At 38.1% G+C, this 19791-nt stretch overlaps 1 protein-coding gene across 5 annotated transcripts in view; it reads right to left on the reverse strand.

Annotated features, from left to right (window-relative positions):
- Positions 1-19791, reverse strand: part of FLNC (filamin C) — a 103014-nt gene that overhangs the window by 27099 nt on the left and 56124 nt on the right. For 3 of the 5 annotated variants that reach the window (XM_040343236.1, XM_040343234.1, XM_040343233.1), the window contains exons 3-11: positions 12330-12427; positions 11436-11586; positions 8367-8485; positions 7795-7872; positions 6538-6700; positions 6146-6346; positions 4571-4696; positions 2394-2531; positions 406-532 (exon numbers count right to left, since the gene is read on the reverse strand). In XM_040343236.1, the coding sequence (XP_040199170.1) occupies positions 406-532; positions 2394-2531; positions 4571-4696; positions 6146-6346; positions 6538-6700; positions 7795-7872; positions 8367-8485; positions 11436-11586; positions 12330-12427 (1201 nt within the window). The remainder of the gene's footprint in view (positions 1-405; positions 533-2393; positions 2532-4570; positions 4697-6145; positions 6347-6537; positions 6701-7794; positions 7873-8366; positions 8486-11435; positions 11587-12329; positions 12428-19791) is intronic. The other 2 variants (XM_040343237.1, XM_040343235.1) reach the window with 1 other exon arrangement.

The raw sequence follows: 19791 nt of genomic DNA on the forward strand, positions 1-19791 counted from the left end.
ACAAATATATTAAAAGACAAAGAAAAAGTATGTGTTTGCAGAAATGCATTGTGGATATAACTGACGTTGTTTATTTATGTCAAGTCGAAGAAAAGTAGATCCCGGGTCATTATTTAATGAAATGTATAACTAAGTATTCAAATGTGTGCTACATGTAATAATAAGGTAAAGATCGTTGAGAGTGCCACTTCATGCAGATTTTGTAACAACTAATGTGCCTTTTTTCCTTTCCGGATGTGTATGTCAAAAAACCAATAAAAATTGTTTAAAAAAAAAAAAAAAAAGATCGTTGAGAGCTGGTAGTAAGTTACGCACCATTTTTTTTTTTTACTTGATCTATAATTTTAAATCCTTTGTCTTAAGGATGGTACATAAGTAGAGAAAATATTCAGTTTTCATGCTCACCTTCTAGGAATGGCAATTCCACCCCAAGTGATGGTCACAACATATTTTCCTGGCAGTATTGGGTAATAATCACACTCATAAACTCCGTCTCCAACATCTCGGATTTTCACTGGCTCCTCTGTACCCTCTGGTGGTCAGAAAAATAGTTTGGAGATTGTCATGAACTTTACTCTTATTTTATGTAGCTTTTTTACCTTCTGTGAGAAATTGTTAATTCCTTTAAAATGTGTCCATATTTTAAATTGCCTAGTGTAAAGGTGTGTATGGGGATTTTATCCGTGTTTTATATTAGACACTTAACAAATTGGGATTGTTTTTTTTAACCTCCCTGGCGGTAAACCCGAGCGTGACTCGGGGTTGGTTTTTCATGTTAGGATCGGTAACCCCGAGTCACGCTCGGGGTGGACGTGCAGAGTGTGCAGCGGCGCGGCTTACCTTCTCGCTCGATCCACAGGCAAGTTACTCACCTTGTCCCTGGATCCAGCGATGCCACCCCGCTGTGTGATCGAGCGGGTCCTCCTCGCTCGATTCACAGTCTCCGTGTGCCGCCGATCTCCGTTCCCTGCGGCGTTACGACGCACGGGAGCGGAGAACGGCGCCAAATTCAAAAAAGTAAACAAACACATTACATACAGTATACTGTAATCTTATAGATTACAGTACTGTATGTAAAAAATACACACCCCCCTTGTCCCTAGTGGTCTGCCCAGTGCCCTACATGTACTTTTATAAAAAAAAAAAATTCATTTCTGCCTAAAAACTGTAGATTGTCCAAAAGTGTCCCTTTATGTCAAAAATGGTTTTAGATCAGCTAGAAAACAGCGATAATAAATTATAATCACTTGCAGAAATGTGCGATAGCGATTTGTGGGGAAATTCGTCATAAAAAAAAAAAAATAATGACAGCGACAATTCTGCAACTGAGCAAATTTCAGTGATTTTGAGTTGATTACATTATTGAATAATTTTTATTTTAATTATATTATTACTTGCTATAATTATTTATAATTATTTATTATATTATAATTTAAAATTTTGTTTTTTAAAAAGATGTCATACCCGGAATGCCTATTAGATTCTTGTTTGGTCAGATTTAAGTGAGTTATTCCTAAAAATTACAGGCCTACAGTATAAAACACCAAATTTCCTTGCAAATAATGGTACCGCTTTCAGCATGTTTTTCCAGACAGAATCATACCACCAGGGAGGTTAATGATAGCACTCTTTAAAGATGCTTTTTTTTTTCTTTTCTTTTAAATTTTTCATTTTCTGCTGGGTCTTAACTACTCCAGCACATTGGTAAAGATATTATGGTAAGGGGGAGTGAATACAGGAGTCATTACTAAATTAGTCAGCATGCCTCCTTTTGAGGCGATGTATTAGCTACATGTTGAACGTTTATTCTTTTGTTAGTAATGGTGCGCTGGCTATGATGCTAGCTTTGGTATAGGCAAAGAGCAGAGAAACCTGCTTTATACCCTTTTATCTGTACCCACATTCTTAGATGCCTATTAAGTTTTACCTTCAGGCCAATCTAAAACATAAAATGGCCTTCCCCCCTAACAGATGAAGAATATAGTGCTCATTTTGTATAAGTGACTATGTATTATCTTTCTCCACACCAGTTTGGGTTGGGGTGACCTGTCCACCAAAGCTCTATCTTGCCACCCCACTCATAGACATCATCACACACAATACAAGCCACTGCTGGTTCTCCTTTGTGTCTGATGATGAGAAAAGTACTGAAGATTGGCCCCTGAGTAATATTCTCTATCAGGTCATATTATAAAAAGAATGGGCAGCGTATTCATGATATGCTGGAAAGGAATTGGATATATATTACATTTTTTATAGCCAGCCTGGAGTTATACTTTAAAACCCAATTAACACTTTGCAATAATCTTTTGTGGTAGTCATTAATAATACATCTATTTTTCATGGAATAGTGTAAACTGATGCAAAGTAGTACAGTTTTAATGGCTACTTACTGGGCCCTTTAACGGTAACTTTCAGTTCTCCACTTCCTGCACCCTTGGTGAACACTTTGAAGTCAGCCACTTCCTTAACACGTATTCCTTTAGGCTGCAGTCCTCGACCAGAAGCTTTGCAGGCATTGGGGTTACAAGCTGAAAAAGACATAACATGTTATAGTCATAAGAAAATACAATGAGAAAAGAAACAGACATAGACTGAGCCATAAATAACACAATGCACCCACTGATAGAACACAGGACTGCAAGTTAAAAAAAAAAATGCATCTGATTTTCATCAAAAACGTATCACTTACCATCCAAATGGTATGCCATGTCACAGGTATTTGCTTCGGTTTTGCCCAGGACAAAAAGCAACATGCATGAACAAACAGACATACAAAGTGTGCACACACCTCTCCTTGTATGTTCTAAGGATGGATACACCAGATGTATTTGTAGGAAAATCCTAAAGTTTATTTATTTTTCTTAATTTTCAAATGAACTTCAAAGAAATGGGCTTATTATGATGTCGAACAAAATCTTTTATGTGATAATTCTTTAAAAAGGTGCGTATACTTAGTACTTAGTGAAAGCATTATTAAAACATTAGTAAATGAAAATATCTGAGATTTAGAAGAATAATAGCAATGGAGGACAACCACAGTAGAAGGCTTTAGTGGAAAGATATGATTAAGTCCCTCCCTCCCTCCCAGTCACATGTGGTGTAGGGGCTCCTTTTTTTCTAGGCCTCGGTACTACTAAGCTACCTGCACTGCCTATAATTCTTCTCATACACTGTTAATGGGATCGCCATGTCTTGAATTCCTTGGTACTCAGGAAAATGCCCTAGTGTAGCTATGATATCTGCACTGGCCTCAGAAAAATTATCCCACTGAGTATAATCTCCTAACATTCCATTTACCAGAGATAGAATTTAGCAAGTTTCTAGAATATAGCCAATTGTACCTACGTATAGCATGTTAATACAGCAGTGCCTAATGTTTCTAGAAGGGTGGGTGTTTACAAAATGATCCAGTGCTTCTATCCTTATTAAATTCTTAAGCAGCACTCCACACAGTATTGCAGTGTTTGTTGATCATGCATACAATTTTGCTATTCTGACAAGAATGCAGCAACAATTTATTGTTATGCCTTCCAATATTTCAAGATTTTATATAAGAGAACCCATGCTTGAGCATTGTTTTATTAATGATAAGATTAGTCTATAGTTTGGAAAAAGTACTCTAAGCAGTGCATTTTTTCCACCTCAATAAACAGCTGTTTTGGTTAAACTGGGGAAAGTTAGAGGGTTTTCGAAGATCTTGTTATTGATGTTGTGGCCAAGACAGAACCTGTTTAGTTTTTAGTCAATTGTCTCTGATTAAGTCCCCAAATTATTACAGAAACAATGCAGGGACAAGTGACACAGTATTATGGTGATCTATCAGGAACCTTGTTTTGGCAAAAGTAAACAAATCTAGCATGTGATCAAACCTGTTCCAGTCTATGCAAAATAGGGCAAATTGTTATAACAAATATTGCTTTTATAGCAAATAATTGTATAATTAAAACTCAATATATGTAACTCTTTACTAAAAGAAACATATTCTAGAAAATTGGATATCTTAAAAGTGGTCATGTATTTAACAGGCAAGGTCCAGGCAAGGTCCAGGCATAGGAAAAATTTCAGTGGTTCCCATGTGAAAGGCCAAGGACAACCAGGCATAGCACGCAAGGAAGGTGCTTAGACAAAACAAAGATTTGTAGTACAGGAAAATGCCACAGGTAAGAGAATTGAATAATGATTGTTTATAAAGTGAAGAAAATTGAATAATCATTATTCATCCTGGGGGACTAAACACAAACACTTTTTTTCTCAAAGTAAGTAGCTATGGATTTGCAATGGTACATGCAATAGGGAACATTGATCATATAAACAGCTATCTTCTTAATGGGTTCTACAAATTACTAGTTAAAAAAGTACCGAAGTTTATAAAACATATGCAAGGCATTGTCAGAGGACAGGCCATGCTTAGAGCGTGCAGGTTTATACATGTGAAACAGTCATATATCATTACAAAGCCTGTTCACAAAATTACGGCCATGCACAGGCTAAGTCTACCCTACATGGGCAAGCCATCCTGAGGCTGTGTTCTCTCACACTTGTCAGGCCATGCTCAGGCCATACTAACTTGCTTTGCGTGGCTTAGGTTTAGGTGGAGGTGGGGGAGCCACTTTCTTTGCTTTTTCAGGAGGTGGGGTAGAAATGGCCTGAGGGGTGACTTGCAAGGGAAGGGTGCTGGGAGCCAAGGCAATAGCTATGGGGAATGCAAAAAAACATGGGGAGAGAAGTTCAGCAAAGACGTTATACATGTGGACAATCATACAAAGTGGCAACTCACAAGCACAAGAAGACATACACATTCACACAGTGACAGACAATGAATTTAACACCTCTTCATTTTTTTTTTCATGCAGTAAACCATGCAGAAGAAAAATAAACTTGTAGAAAAAAATATTGATAGTCTGTTAATATGATTTATAAGAATTGAATCAAAGTGTCAGAGTGGTCTGTAGACCACTGACTATGTAAAAGTGGTCTAGAGTATCGAGTCATATATTGGAGTCTACTTTTCACATTTTAGCCAAAGAGTTATGATTGCCACAGGCAATGCAAACACTAGTCTGTCTTTTTTCTTCCTAACAAAAATGAGAAGATGCTCTAACTAGCCAATACAATGAAACAAGATCACTTTATGAAGCTTTAGTGATACTATTCATAATTCTACCTACTAAATAACTTTTAGAAAAAAAATATAACAATCTTATATACAATCAATTACCAGTGTAACCCAAAGTCTTGGTCTTGGCCTTAGGCCTCGTATACACGGCCGAGAAACTTGACGGGCAAAACACATCATTTTGCTCGTCGAGTTCCTTGTGAAGCCGCCGAGGATCTCGGCGAGCCAAATTTTCCCATTGCCATCGGGGAAAAAGAAGACATGCTTTCTTTTTGGCCCGACGAGATCCTCTGCGGTTTCCTCGTTAAAAAGTGTACACACGACCGGTTTCCTCGGCAAAAAAAAAAAAAACAGCAAGCTTCTTGCTGGTTTTTACCGAGAAACTCGGCCGTGTGTACGAGGCCTCATAGTTCTGTTTTACTATTCAAGTTATAAGAGGTGTGAATGCATTTTTTGTTCCATTAATAAATATCTTAAGGAATGTAGAGTCATTATAGTTTTGATTTATTTTCCTTATGACCATGGATATGTACCAAAGGTTACCTAATATTTGGTCATTGTGACCAAAATCATTCCTAAACAAGCATAATACTAATTTGCAGAGTGCATTACTTAACATGATGACATGATTCCAGATTCCAAGTCACCTCTAAATTTATAATTTAGCTTTGGTAAAAAAAAAAAAAAATGTTTAGTGTGTATATGTTTGTAGTTTTTAATCTTCATTTACGAATACAATTAAACCTATATACCAAATCAAAAATAAGGTACATTTTAATTAGCTGTTGTTCACAAATCTCACTAGATTAGAAGCATCTTTTTTTAAGATTGTACAATATTTCACTATAATGAGAAACCAATGGCTTCTTGTGAGAGAACAAAACACCATGAACAAAAATATAGAATGGGTAATGACAGAAGCAGGTTAAAAACATGATAAGATAAAAGTGAAATATGAAGACTAAAAAATAGAAGTAATGTGTAAATGCAATGGACTTGGATTTATATTAACTCTGGAATTCCTACCTTCTGAGATATTAACAACATAAGGACACTTTGGAATCTGGGCGCCAGCAAAGGTAATGTAGATCTTGTGAGGTCCCTCCATGTTGGGTCTGTATGTGCAGCGATAGATGCTATCACCTTTGTCTTCCAAGATTACCTCCACTGTGTCTTGACGATTCTGAGGATCAACTATGACCACCCCAACATCACCTGAACCAGCACCTATGGACATATTGCAGACAAATATTTTTCAGGTCGTGAATCACCAAACGTTAGATCATCAGCTATGGATAGCACATTACAAATGGGTTATACCCTTTAAACTGATAATATGTCGGTTTAGATTAATGTTTTGGAAAGTTTTGAATGCACACTCTCTCTATAATTTCATCAAAATGTTAAGGTAAATTCACCTGCGGTGTAGATATCAAAGTAGGTTGGCTTGTTTGCAACATTTCCCACTGGTTCAAGACCCGGTCCCCTTGCTGTCACTTTGTTGGCATCTCCAAGTGCCATTGCAACATTGACATCAAATGGACTTTTGTTGATGTTCTGTCCAGCAAATAAAACTGTGACCTACATGAGAACAAGTTCAAATAAAGGTTATAACTTTTAATCCTGGTAGGAGTCTTGTTTCATGACACATAAGATGAGAGCATATTTCAAATGCATGCATATTTCTATTTTTAATCATACAAATAAAAATAATGTATAATACACTATCAATCAAGTAAACACTCTTCTGTTTAAAAAAATCTTCTCTTTCATATAGAATGGAATAATTGTAAATCTATATCTATCTATCTATCTATCTATCTATCTATCTATCTATCTATCTATCTATCTATCTATCTATCTATCTATCAAAAAAAGATATCTCTCACAGAAATCAGAGTCTGATTTGTAAAACAAAACAACAAAAAAATGTTGTATTGCTAGCAACAACCATTTAAAAGTTTTCTTTCGTTTTCTAACCTGCACAAAAATATATTTTTTATTACTGCTATCCTAGGGTGGCACAACTTGTCAAATGATTACAAGCCATGCTCTGTATTTAAGAAATGTTGGGGTTGCTTCTGACCTCCATGGGGACAATAAAAGGAACCTCTGATGGCCAGAAACAATCATCACAGCAAAGGATCAAAGTACTATGCATATGAGGTTAAAACCTAAGACCAAGCAGGGTAATCAATTCAGATTTTCTATGAGTCCCTGAAATTGTCCCTGGGCACAATGGCTAGGGTTCAGCAACATTCAACAAAACGGGGGCCACCTCCAGGAGTAGGGAAAGGTCTCAGAGTTAAGAAATCATATACTTTACATACAACCCAATGACAGCACCAAATAAATGTCCAAGGGTCGCAGTGGATTCTGCTATGGATTAATATTATCATTAAATTACCATGGACTCTTGGACATTTTTTTGGTGTGCTCATTGGATTGTATGTATGCATATGAAGTTGTCATTGTAAGACAATAATAATAGCAGGTCCTTTTGCTAAGATGACTCATTTGAGGATGGGCAGGTAACTCACTACACATCATTCTCAGAAAAAAATATGCCACACTAAAGGAAGGTTGTAATGACCAAAAGCTTCACTATTTTTGCATGTGCCATTTTCATTGATTTTGTTCAGAACAAGAAAAGTAAACACATTTATGTTTCTTACCTTGTGAAGACCTGCCACCTTTGGCACGTAGCTGACTGAGTAGGTTCTTTTCTTGTCATTGTTGGGAATAACCTTTGCCTTCAAAAGAAATATTGTGTAGGTGACTTAGCCCAAACTCAACATCAAAATAAATTAAATAAAAACATTTCCTTAAAATGTAATAATTCTTTATTTTTAAATTATAAGCAATATTTAGTATTCATTTAGTCAACTTATATTCAATGATAAATAAAGTTGTCTCTGCTTGTATTTATGATATATTTATGTGTTGATCCAGTTATTTATTTTGTAACATTGTACTCATATTTGGCTATATCAGAGAGTTTATGGTTACACGATCAGGTCCTGGAATTCCCATTACTAGGTATTCTATTTATACAACTAAATCCTGAAGAAAGCCATCATTTGGGAGTTTAGAATAATAACAGACCAATATTGAACTATACCATAACAGGCTGATCATGTCTGTTTGCCTAGGTTGAATAGTGGTCCAAGTTATTAATGGTGTATATTTTATAATATATATAATATATACTTATATTTTGTTAACTTTATTGCAGGTAATTTTTTACCTCCTCAGTATGTCCTTCGGGATCTTCTATGAATACCAGCACTTCTCCCAGTCCAGCCTCAATAGTTTCTACTGTGAAGAAGGCGGGTTTCAAAACTGTGTTTCCCTGAGGCTCAATTCCTGAAACGATAGCATACAGCACAGTAATCAATACCAATCCAATCCAAACAATATCTATATATCTAAAATACAAAAAATAATAATAATTATACAGTATATATATGTGTCTAGATGCCCCCATTTACACTTTATTTTTTTTTCATCTTCCCTATGCCTGACTACATGCAACATGCAGAATACCATTCTTTCTAATTGTTGCCTTGCGCTCTACGCTCCAAAAAGTACATGACTTTTCTTTAGCATATTCAGGCATTTTTTACCCTGTAGATTTCAGGGTTACACTTGGTGAACACTTTTCTTCCTTTCAATCATCTCTCCCCCCATTGCCCTGCCCAGGAAACAAATACCTGAATCTTGAAACTTTTGCAAAAACGCAAAACTTGTGAAACGCCCATAAAACGCCTATAGGATGGCTGAAAAAAAGCTTCAAAATCACCAGTAATATGCTTTGCCCAGGTGTGAATAAAGCCTTAATTTTAAAAAGTATTATTTCATAAAAAAATAAAATAAGAAGCTGGATTTTATGTATTATCAAAATATGACAAACTGACATATAGGAGTTGATTTACTGAAACTGGGGAGTGCAAAATCTGGTGCAGCTCGGCATAGAAACCAATCAGCTTCCAGGTTTTAATTTCAAAGCTTAATTGAACAAGCTGAAGCTAGAAGCTAATTGGCCATCCATGCACAGCTGCACCAGATGTTACACTCTCCAGTTTTGGTAAATCAACCCCATAGTATTAGTGAAAACCACACTTTTATATAATGTATCAATATCGTTTGTAGAGTCCTATGTAAAATACTGTTTCATACCCTGCAACATATTTTTCAAATTTCTTACACGGCAGGTAAAAAAATGCATACACGTACATATGGACTAAAATACTACAGCCACCAGTCACCACAATCTAGTGGAAGACATACTATCTCTAAATTCATATTTCTTTATCATGAGAACAATTCAGAAGCTGTAAAAAAAGGACACACTGCAGATTTGACTGCGTTGGTGTTCTCACTGCTGCATCTCAAGATATGTCCAAGGCTGATGGGAATGTATAAGGCCCCACTAAAGTGTGTGTTTTGGTTCTGGCTGTTTCTTAATTGTCCACATTTGGGAGTTTTGGCAGCAGATGATCTAACTGCTTCGGATCAACATATTGTAACAATCCCGATGCTGCCAAGTAGAGATGGAGCACGGCGGATTGAGAGCATGAGCTCACCCAGACATCGTGTTACACTGACAGAGCCAGCAGGAAGGGAACTGCGGGGGCTACCTGGTCTCCCACTTTAACCCTCTACTACCAACCCAAGAGAGTTCATTATAAAAATCAAACAGGCCTATTCAATAAAACAGTACAAGGCTCAATTTTCTAAGCACAAAGCACAGTAATATATAATCAGAATAAATCTTGAACTGGTCCAGTTTCAATTAAGTGAATAATAATTGATTGCTATTGGTTAAAGCACTATGCATTTAGCGTTCTGTTTTTTTAATTGATTAATAAATAATTCAATTTAATGCATAGGCATCATTTAAGGTGCCTTTAAAAGAATTTCAGCTCTCTGTCACTAAAAAGTGCTCAAGCCTGTCCAGGCCTTCCGTATGGATTCATAAAATCAAATACACAGTAGATGTGCAGAGGCTTCTAACGTATTTCAAGCACACAGGTGCTTAGTGTATGTGAAACATGTTAGAAGCCTCTGCTCAAATCTTGTGTATTTGATTTTATGAATCATTGAAGAATTCGCATTGGAATATGTCAATGTGCCAATAGCCATCTTTTCTCAAACATGGCAGTCGGCCTCTCTGCTGTATCACAGGAATAAGCAAAAAAAGTAACTAAAGCCTAGTATACACAATCAGAAAATCTGATGAAAAACACTGCTTTAGAAGAGATCATATGATAATATTATCATTGATACACAGCTTTCCAGAGCCAATCACAACAGTTTATCTGAAATTATCCAAAGGGATAAAAACAATTTATTTACTCGTACGATACCAGATCATACTATATTTGGAAATCGAAAGAGCAAGACTACACAAAAAACGGACGAAAAACTGGCTTTAGTGTTGTCCTTCTTCTCCAAACCTATTTCATTTGATCACAGATCTCACAGAAACCCAGGGAAAGACAATAAGGCAAAGCACACTTCTGTGACACACCCATAGCTACAGTAATATGACACAGCATCATGGACGGTATATGGACATTTAGAGATGAGATCCATATATAAACAATATATTTTGAAACTTCTATGAACAGATCAGGGGTCAAGTCCTGGGGAAAAAAGTGTGGGAACTCCCACCCAAGATCCACTCCCCCACTAAAAAAAAAAAAAATGATACGCTCATATGCATAATTACTAAACCGCATGTTTTTGTTTTTTTCAATCCACTGTACCTTAGTAATCCTTTATGTTACCGGTCGCTTCCTGTATATGGATTTATCGGGTAGTGTGTGGGTATTCCGTCACTTCCTCGATGCCTCAATGTCTCCTGGGAGCTTTTGTCATTTTTCCCAGGAGACATTGCGGAGGTCTGCCGCGAGTTATCGCGGGATTTAGAAAGAAGCAAGTTCTTTCTAAATCCCGCGATAACTCGTGGCAGACCTCCGCAATGTCTCATGAGAACAATGACAGAAGCTCCCAGGAGACATTGCGGCATGGACGCTACCTGATAAATCCATATACAGGAAGCGGCCAGTAACAAAGGATTACTAAGGTTCGCCTGCCCCTGACAGTGACTCGAGCTGGGCACTAGTGAAGGATTGGCTCAGGCGGCTCGACTGCTCTCGGCTGCTCTAGTCCAAAGGGAACTGAGTTCCTGCTGTGAAAAAAGTGCAGGAACTCCGTTCCCACGCGTTCCCGCAGGACTTGAGCCCTGGAACAGATAAAAAAGTTTAATGTTTTTGTGGAGTTGCTTCAGCAGTGCTGAAATGTCTCATACCTGGCCCATAGGCAATGGCTTTCTTGGGATGCAGCTGCTTTGATATTAGAGGAGCACCGGGCTTCAGCTTGGCCTTGGGGAACTGGGAAAGGTAGGTCATGACTGAATGTTCATCTACATTGGGGTCAACAATTTCTTCAGGAGCAATGACCTACAAGCAAGGATGAGAGAATTGATAGGTTAGTTACTGTATTAAAACCAGTATCTATGCCACATGCACATAAGACTAAATAATTAAGGTTTGGTACAAATTCTTGTTGTGCATTGCAATAATTGATATGTGGTTGGACATCAAACATACAAGATCAGAAATACAAGATTGAAAATATCAGGCTACATGAAAGCTGTTTTTTTTTTATAGCCAGCCATTTGGTGGACTATAAAAACAGGCTTAGCAGATGACTTGCTGCAGACAGTGAAGTTTATAGTTCAGAAGCAATGACATAAAAATAATGTCAGGGGTTTAATATGCTGTTGTGCATATGGAAGGCAGTGAGCTCATAACCAGACTATTCCATTAATGTCCAGTTGAAGACGCTAGCTCTGTTTAATATTGTAAATTCTAGATTTATGGCCTATGAGCCACACAGACAAAAATCATCATGATGCACTTTTTTTTTTTTATTCCATTAAGACATGTGTTAAAGAATGCAGAACTAGTGCAATTTTCATTTATTTTCCTCTTGGCCATGGATTTCTACCAAATGTTCAGATGAAATTGTTTAAACTGCAGTCCTTCAATTTATCCAAAAAGTTTTGGCTTTAGCTAAACTTTAAGATCTGTCTGTCACCATTTACTCCTGAAAATGTTTAACAATTATATGTGGCTATCAGTTATGGTAATGATGTATGTGCAGAAAGCTTCAGGTACCCATAGCTGCCATGTTCACTTACCTGTGGCACACCTAGCCAGTCATCAGCTTGTTGCATTGCCTCTCTTGCATTCTCCACAGGCTGGTTGGGGTCCCAGGCCTCCCAATCCGGACACAGACCTATAGTGACACAAAGCATTATCATTTGTTACCAGTCTTTGTAGAGCTATTAAAATACACTCACGTCTACATGATGAAAGTGCATGTAAGTGGCTCATTCCATTAATCAGGTCATAATACATACATACATACAATCTCCATAGTGACTACAAAATCCACCCAATCTTGAAATGAAGGGTGACAGAATAATTTCTATTGACTTGTTGTGGTTTATGTTTGTGCATTAACAAAGAATTCACTTTTCAGCTATCTAGAGATAGACTGCATGTAGTCCTGGAATCAATAGCATCTGAATTCACAGCAACCATTGCTAGCAATGATCAAGTTACATCAGAAGTCCTAATATGGCATCAAAAGATTTGGTATAGCACCACCCCCTTCTAGACACAGACCAACTAGTGATGCATTATAGGCTGACTGTGGCTTTTTAGGTGTTCAATTGAGTTTAACCAAAATACTAAAAAAATTGAAAGTGTAGTGCATAATCCAGTACAATTGTTGATGTTACATATAAACATCTTCCTGTTCTCCTGATGAAGCCTAATATGTGAAACACGTTGAGACAGGAGATATCTGCGATAACCTATTGAACCCTATTTTTTGGGGGGATTAAGCATTATACTTTGTGTAAGAAAGTGCTCATTTGATCATTTCCATTAGGGAAAGGATTGTATATAATATTATTTGTATATGTATTATGCAATATTAATTTGCAAAGTAGATAGTAGAAAGATAGATGTGTAAAATTGTATTAATAAATATGGAAAGGTTTTTTCATATTCTCTTTTCTTCAGATTATCCTAAAAAAACACATTCACTCAATGATCAAGTGTTACCAATAGTAAAAAATGTGTGGGGGAAATATCATTATAATAACTGAAACTTTTTTACTGAGCAACCAACTGAGCTGTGATAGTGTAAGGTTACATGACAGATCAAACGCATGACTGGATATATGCCTAAGGCCCCTTTCAAATGGACACCTCCGTGGGATGGAATCCACTTGCTCAGCGGGGATCGCTCCACTGATCCCCACTGAGCAGTCAAATGACAGGTCTGTCTCTGCTCACTGTGCAGAACAGAGACGGACACAGTCCTGCTCTCCCCTATAAGGAGATCAAGTGAAAACGGACCGCCTGTCTGTTTTCATCCAATCATATCCGATCCAACAGACGGATGGAAAATAGGACCACCCACCGTCTGGATTTTGCGGACAGGATCGGATCGGGGCGGATGTCAGCGGACATGTCACTGCTGACATCCACCGCTCCATAGGGGTGAATGGAGGGTCAGATAAGGTCCGCCTGAAAAACAGGTGAACCATATCAGACAGACCCTGTGAAAGGGTCCTAAGGGTCCTTTCACACAAGTGTTTTATCAGTTTAGTCAAATTTTTTCAAAGAAAAGACGGATCATTTTACATCAGTTTCTCATGAGTTTCTCATCATTTTTTTTATCAGTTTCTTATCATTTTTTTTTACATCCGCTACCAATGCAAAAACGGATGCAAAACAGACCGTTTGTTCATTTACATCCATTTTTCATCAGTTCCGTTTTTTTAATGGAAGAAAAATAGGACTTTTATCCGTTCCAAAAAAAACGATGCTCATGGAAGCGTATGTAAACGGATGGATATGGACGATCATCCGTTTACATCTGTTTTTCCATAGAGATGATGGATGAAAAATGGACAAACTGAACGCTCGTGTGAAAGGGGCCTAATAGTCATTAATTATTGACTTGGTTAATTTATGGGCTGTCATACATGAGTTTTTTTAAATATTTTAAATACACTTTGAGTCTTTACAATAATATTTCTGTATCTCATACTCTTCGAAATGATGTTCATTTTCATCAACGATCATACATTTGGGGAGCTGAATTTAATGGTAAACTCACAGTCCAGAAAATGATACCCTGTTGTATCATAAAAAAGAAGAGCACCTCTTAAGCCTGCTAGACTGAAAACAATAAGTTCTATATGATTAACACAATAAATCACAATATTCCTAGAGACCAGATCTAATCCTCTAAGCTTGCAAATAACGCTTATCACATAATATATTAGCAAAAGGAATGACTAAATGTCTATCTGTGTGCTTGTGTCATTGTTCTGTTTTATTTGATGTTGCATGATGCGATTGTGCAAGCTTGCTCTCTGCCTCTTGCCTTATATGAGATTACACACGTCTCTCCCCACCCTCTCATTCTCTGGCAGGCAGACAGACAGCTATACTGGATAATGTTACAACCGCATTTCTCACTTGTCATGGAAGGGAACGAGCAAAAGAATACTGTTACACTGAAAATTGTTTCATGCCTACATATAAATGGACATTAGATCCCTCCTCCAATAACATGACATGTCCCTTTCAAATACTATTAATACCCTTACGGGACACGAATAGGGACAGAGTAAGTCATGCACATTCAGTTCTGGTAGTCTGCTGGCAGTCATAAAGAAATCCTTTAGGATTGTTGTAAAATATATACTATCCTAAAGTATTTCTTTATGACCGCCAGCAGACAACAGAAATGACTGTGCATGACTTACTCTGTCCCTATTCTTGTCCCGTAAGGGTATTAAGTCAGTTCTCAAGGGGTGGAGTCCTCTGACATTTTGGGGTATTTTCTAATTTACAGTCATTAAGATCTATTTAAGAAAGAAAATGACACAGCTTGCCACAAATCCAACCCTATAGGCTTTCCCTGAGGACTTTAGTTTGCCAGTCCAGTTGAAAAAGAAGTAATGTCTTACCACAAATAGCAACTTAAACACTTATCTATCAAGGCACGGGTATAAGCATCATGGTAGACAAGTGGTTAAATCAAGCCCACAGCTGCTTTTGCAGCAGTTAGCTTAATACCGATTTTAAGAGCCAGGAAGGACTTTCCATTAAAAGAGATCTAGAGCCTACGATCACTTTTTTTATGGAGTTCTTAAATGAACGCCTCCCTGCCGAAGGTGTCGGCAGCACCCACAGTCCTTTGTGGGCTCTCCCATTCCTCGGGGGAGCCTGGGACCACAAGAAACAACTTCCCCAGATAAAGCATGTGGAACCTGGGGAACATCTGTTTCCCCGATTCCTCCTGTGTCCAATGGCCCCTGAAAAAATGTGTATTTTGTCAATTCCGGGGACACAGCTGTCATCCTAGTATAGCCAAGGATAGCCAAGGATGCAGCTACTCCAGCAGTATTTGTGTTGGAATAGTTGCATTGGAGAGCAGGAAGGGCTTTTCATTAAAAGAGATCTAGAGCCTACCGATTACGGGGTTCTCAAAGGGACGCCTCCCTGCCAACAGTTCCAGCAGCACCCACAGTCGTTTGGGGGCCTGTCACCTGCCCATGCTAGCACATGTGATGGCAATAAAGTAAACAAAAATAAAAAAGTGAAAAAATAATAAATACAATTTTTTAAGCACCTCTGTCACTCCATAAAAAAGCAGAGCATATAACAAGCCTATATATGTAACATCAATTGCGTGAAACATGTGAAGTATCATCGCAACCATCAGAGTGAGAGAAATAACTCTAAGGCCTCGTACACACGACCGAGTTTCTCTGCAAAAACCAGCAAAAAAATAGCTGGGAGATATTTTTTTGCCGAGGAAACCGGTGGTGTGTACATTTTCGTCAAGGAAACTGTCGAAAAACTCGACGAGCCAAAAAGAGAGCAAGTTCTCTATTTCCTCGACGGGAATGGAGAAACTTGCCTTGTCGAGTTCCTCGACAGCCTAACAAGGAACTCGACGAGGAAAACTATGTGTTTTCGCCCGTCGAGTTCCTCGGTCGTGTGTACGAGGCTTCAGGCCATAGTTCATGGTTAACTTTAAACTGATGAGCTGTAAAGGCTTTTAAAGTATCGCCTATGGAGAATTGCAGGTACCATCGTGGATGTGCACAACTTTAAGTATTGACATGTTCGACATCTATTTACTCAATGCAATTGCAATGCAACTACCACCATTTTATTCTCCAGGGTCTCTATAGTTTACAGTAATTTCTAGCAAAAAAAAAAAAAAATATGCTTATTTTAACATGTGTGTAAAAAGTAAAAAAATAGCCCAGGTAGACAAGTACCATAGTTTAAGGGATTGTACTAAGGTTTTTCTACAATTTTATCAAGAAGTCTTATCTGAAAATGAGCATCCATAAAATGCCAGCATGCTGCTATAACAGAAAATGCCAGCAGGGAAAAAAAATGGTAATCAGCTTTTCTCCACGACATATAATACATTTTTCTGAATTATTCTGTATGATATTATTGATGAATTATTCTGTATGACACTCTGGATGGACAGGTGAATATATTGTTTCCATTGGTTTAATTATCTTTCTGCACTTTTCTACAACCACCTTCTTTCTGCCAACATTATATTGTTGGCAGAAAGAAGGTGGTTGTAGAAAAGTGCAGAAAGATACAGTAACTGTCTACAGCAAATATAACAACATAATAGCTTAAATCGGAGCTCCATCCTAAAGTGGAACTCACGCTGATCGGAACCCTCCCCCCCTCCGGTGTCACATTTGACACCTTTCAGGGGGAGGGGGGTGCAGATACCTGTCTAAAGACAGGTATTTGCACCCACTTCCGGCCACAACAGTCTCGGGCAGACTGCGGGCATGACATCACCTCCCGCCGCCCCCCGTTGTGTGGTGGGAACACTCGGCTCCCAGTACACAGCGGGAGCCAATCGGCAGGCGCAGCGTGACTCGCGCATGCGCCATAGGGAACCGGCAGTGAAGCCGGAGCGCTTCACTTTCTGGTTCCCTCACCGTAGATGGCGGGGGGAGCAGCAGAGTGACGAGCGATCGCTTGTCCTCTTCTGCGGACGGCGCTGGACTCAGGGACAGGTAAGTGCTGGCTTTTAATTTTTTTTTGTTCATGGCACATCAGCTTTAATGACTGAAAAAATATGACAAGCTTTGTGAACAGCATAAAATAAGCACCCAGTAGTAGTCCATTTAAATAAGATAGAATATGCATGCCCAGTTAAAGCTTAGGTTTAGATAAAAAAAAAAAGTGCTCTATGAATGGAGGAGGTGGACCTTACAGTAATTCGCCCATCCTCCATTCATAAGTCACGTGTCCTTCATTGAAGCTATAGTATCACTTCTATGAATGGAAAAGATGGGCAAAAAGCATAGCTTCCAACTGTCCCTGATTTGGAACAAAGTCCATCTGTCCCTAATATTGGTCTGATTTATATAGTTGTATAAAAAATGCATTTGTTATCTTTTAAAAAGTGTTTCCCGGTGCTAAACTTTTTATCCGATTTCTAAATAGCTGCATTTGTAAATTTAATTGGCCAATATAAAGGAATAGTAGTGGTAAAAAAAACACTTGTGGTTTTAACTAATATAATGGGTTTAATAATATAAAATATATTTTTGTATAGTTCTCATTTAAGAGGACATGGCAGGGGGTGTACACACTTTTGCCAATATGTGTCTCTCGTTCCCATCTCAAAAAGTTAGGTAGGAGTATGAAAAAAGGGTGAGCCTAGTCTAGCATTCTTGATGAGAGTTCTATTAACCCCTTCTACATCAGAAGACTATGGAGGTGGTGGATGGGGCATCGGAGGAGGAAGAAATCCAAGAGCCAGCAATCACAGTGATGGTAAGTAATATCCCTTGTGCTGATTTTTTTTTAACTAAACCTATGCTTTGATGTATATCTGAACTATTACTAATCCAGCAAGAAACTGCCTTTTTACAGGCAGGATGTGTCAATGTACAAAATAAGTCATATGTAACCAAGCCTGTGTTTGCTGCAAATATCACTTGACGTTCAAAAGAAATTGGAGGCTTAAAGTGCATCTGTCATAAAAGAAATATGGGGACTGCCGTTGCTGACCCCATGATGAAAATGTTAGTTCCCTTGGCTGCTTTTGAGTCACTGCCTAAAACAAGTCTACTATAAATGTGTGAGAAAAGTGTTGGAATGACCCAACGCTATATTTGTTCCAGGTGAGTGACTCAGAATACCTAGAAGCCAAAGCATCAGCATGACAGCCAGATAATTAACATTCTCCAAAGGAGAGGTCAGCAATGGCAAGCTCCGCACTTCTTTCATGATAGATTTATTATAGAGGACAGCAGGTTAGGTTATAAAGGGCAACTTGGCTTTTGTTAAATAACAGTTTGTATAAGATAAATAAATGCTGCACAGGGTATTATGTCATTTATTGCTATCAGAAATAATCCTTCCTAAAACAGTTGTCCGGTGGGAGGCCGTGGCAGGCAGGTTCTTGGCTAGTGGAGTTTGTGATATTCATGTATATTATTGCAAACTGCTCTATTCCCCTTGGAGGTATCCGGTGGTTGGGACTCTCCAATTGAAAGGTATCTCAATGCTTTGGTCTTCTGTTTGGTCTGTGAGTAGTCCATATTAATAGCTATCCTGCCTGTTTGATTATTCCTCCTGCAGATAACTGCATAGCAGCTTTTACCCTGGCCTACTGGAAGGGATACCATGTCCTCTTCCTTGGTGTAAAACTTGTATTTTAACCCTTGTTTTCAGTGTTAATGCAACCACTTGCCTACTTTGGTGTGGTAGCATACATCTCCTGAGGAAACCTGATCAAGCAGTGAAACATGTCGGGATTGCTTCACCATGATAAGCAACTGCAATGAATTCAGAATATCAGACATGAATTGTGTCCATGTTTATAATATGTCTATTTTTTTAATCTTTTTTTTTATATGAGATAAATAAATAAACTGATTGAATTTTATTACAGTATGTAATTATGACTTTAGGTATTGGCACCTAAAAAAAATCCCAGCTCTTATATAAGAGCATTCCCAAGTGTCCTGTTTTGTAGTACTTTCGGATGGGGTGCCTTTGAGACTTTCTCTGACCAACTTAATCTTGCTCATCCATTACAGCTTAAAAATATGAAATAGCCTTTTTGAATCAATAGCAGCTGGGGTGTTCTGTATGATATATGTGTACAGATAACCTCCAGAAATTGACTCTGTGTTTTTTTTGCAGATTCTTTCTTATTACAGTAGTGAGAATAGTCATGTGACCATAGCTGCCTTGTCAGTCCGCACACAGGAAACAAGAAGTAAGTGGAATGCATGTGTGTGTTTCTAACTAAACAGCAGAAGATATGCCTCTAAAACATAGGTGTGCACAGCCTATTACATAAGGGTGTGCACCCCAAAGCTCAAACAAATTTGCCTTTCTCTGCAGCCTCAGCTGCACTGGTCAGTGAATGAATGTGAAGTGCTCTGTGCTGAGCAGCTTCCTGTTCATTCACAAACTCAGGCATAGTAAGCACAGTTTACTATGCTTCAGTTATAAATAAGCACAGTAAGTGAGTGCGTTCACTGTGTTTATTTAGAAAAGGAAGGG

The sequence above is a fragment of the Rana temporaria genome, chromosome 3, assembly GCF_905171775.1.
Source record: "Rana temporaria chromosome 3, aRanTem1.1, whole genome shotgun sequence".
In the NCBI taxonomy this organism is placed as follows: domain Eukaryota; kingdom Metazoa; phylum Chordata; class Amphibia; order Anura; family Ranidae; genus Rana; species Rana temporaria.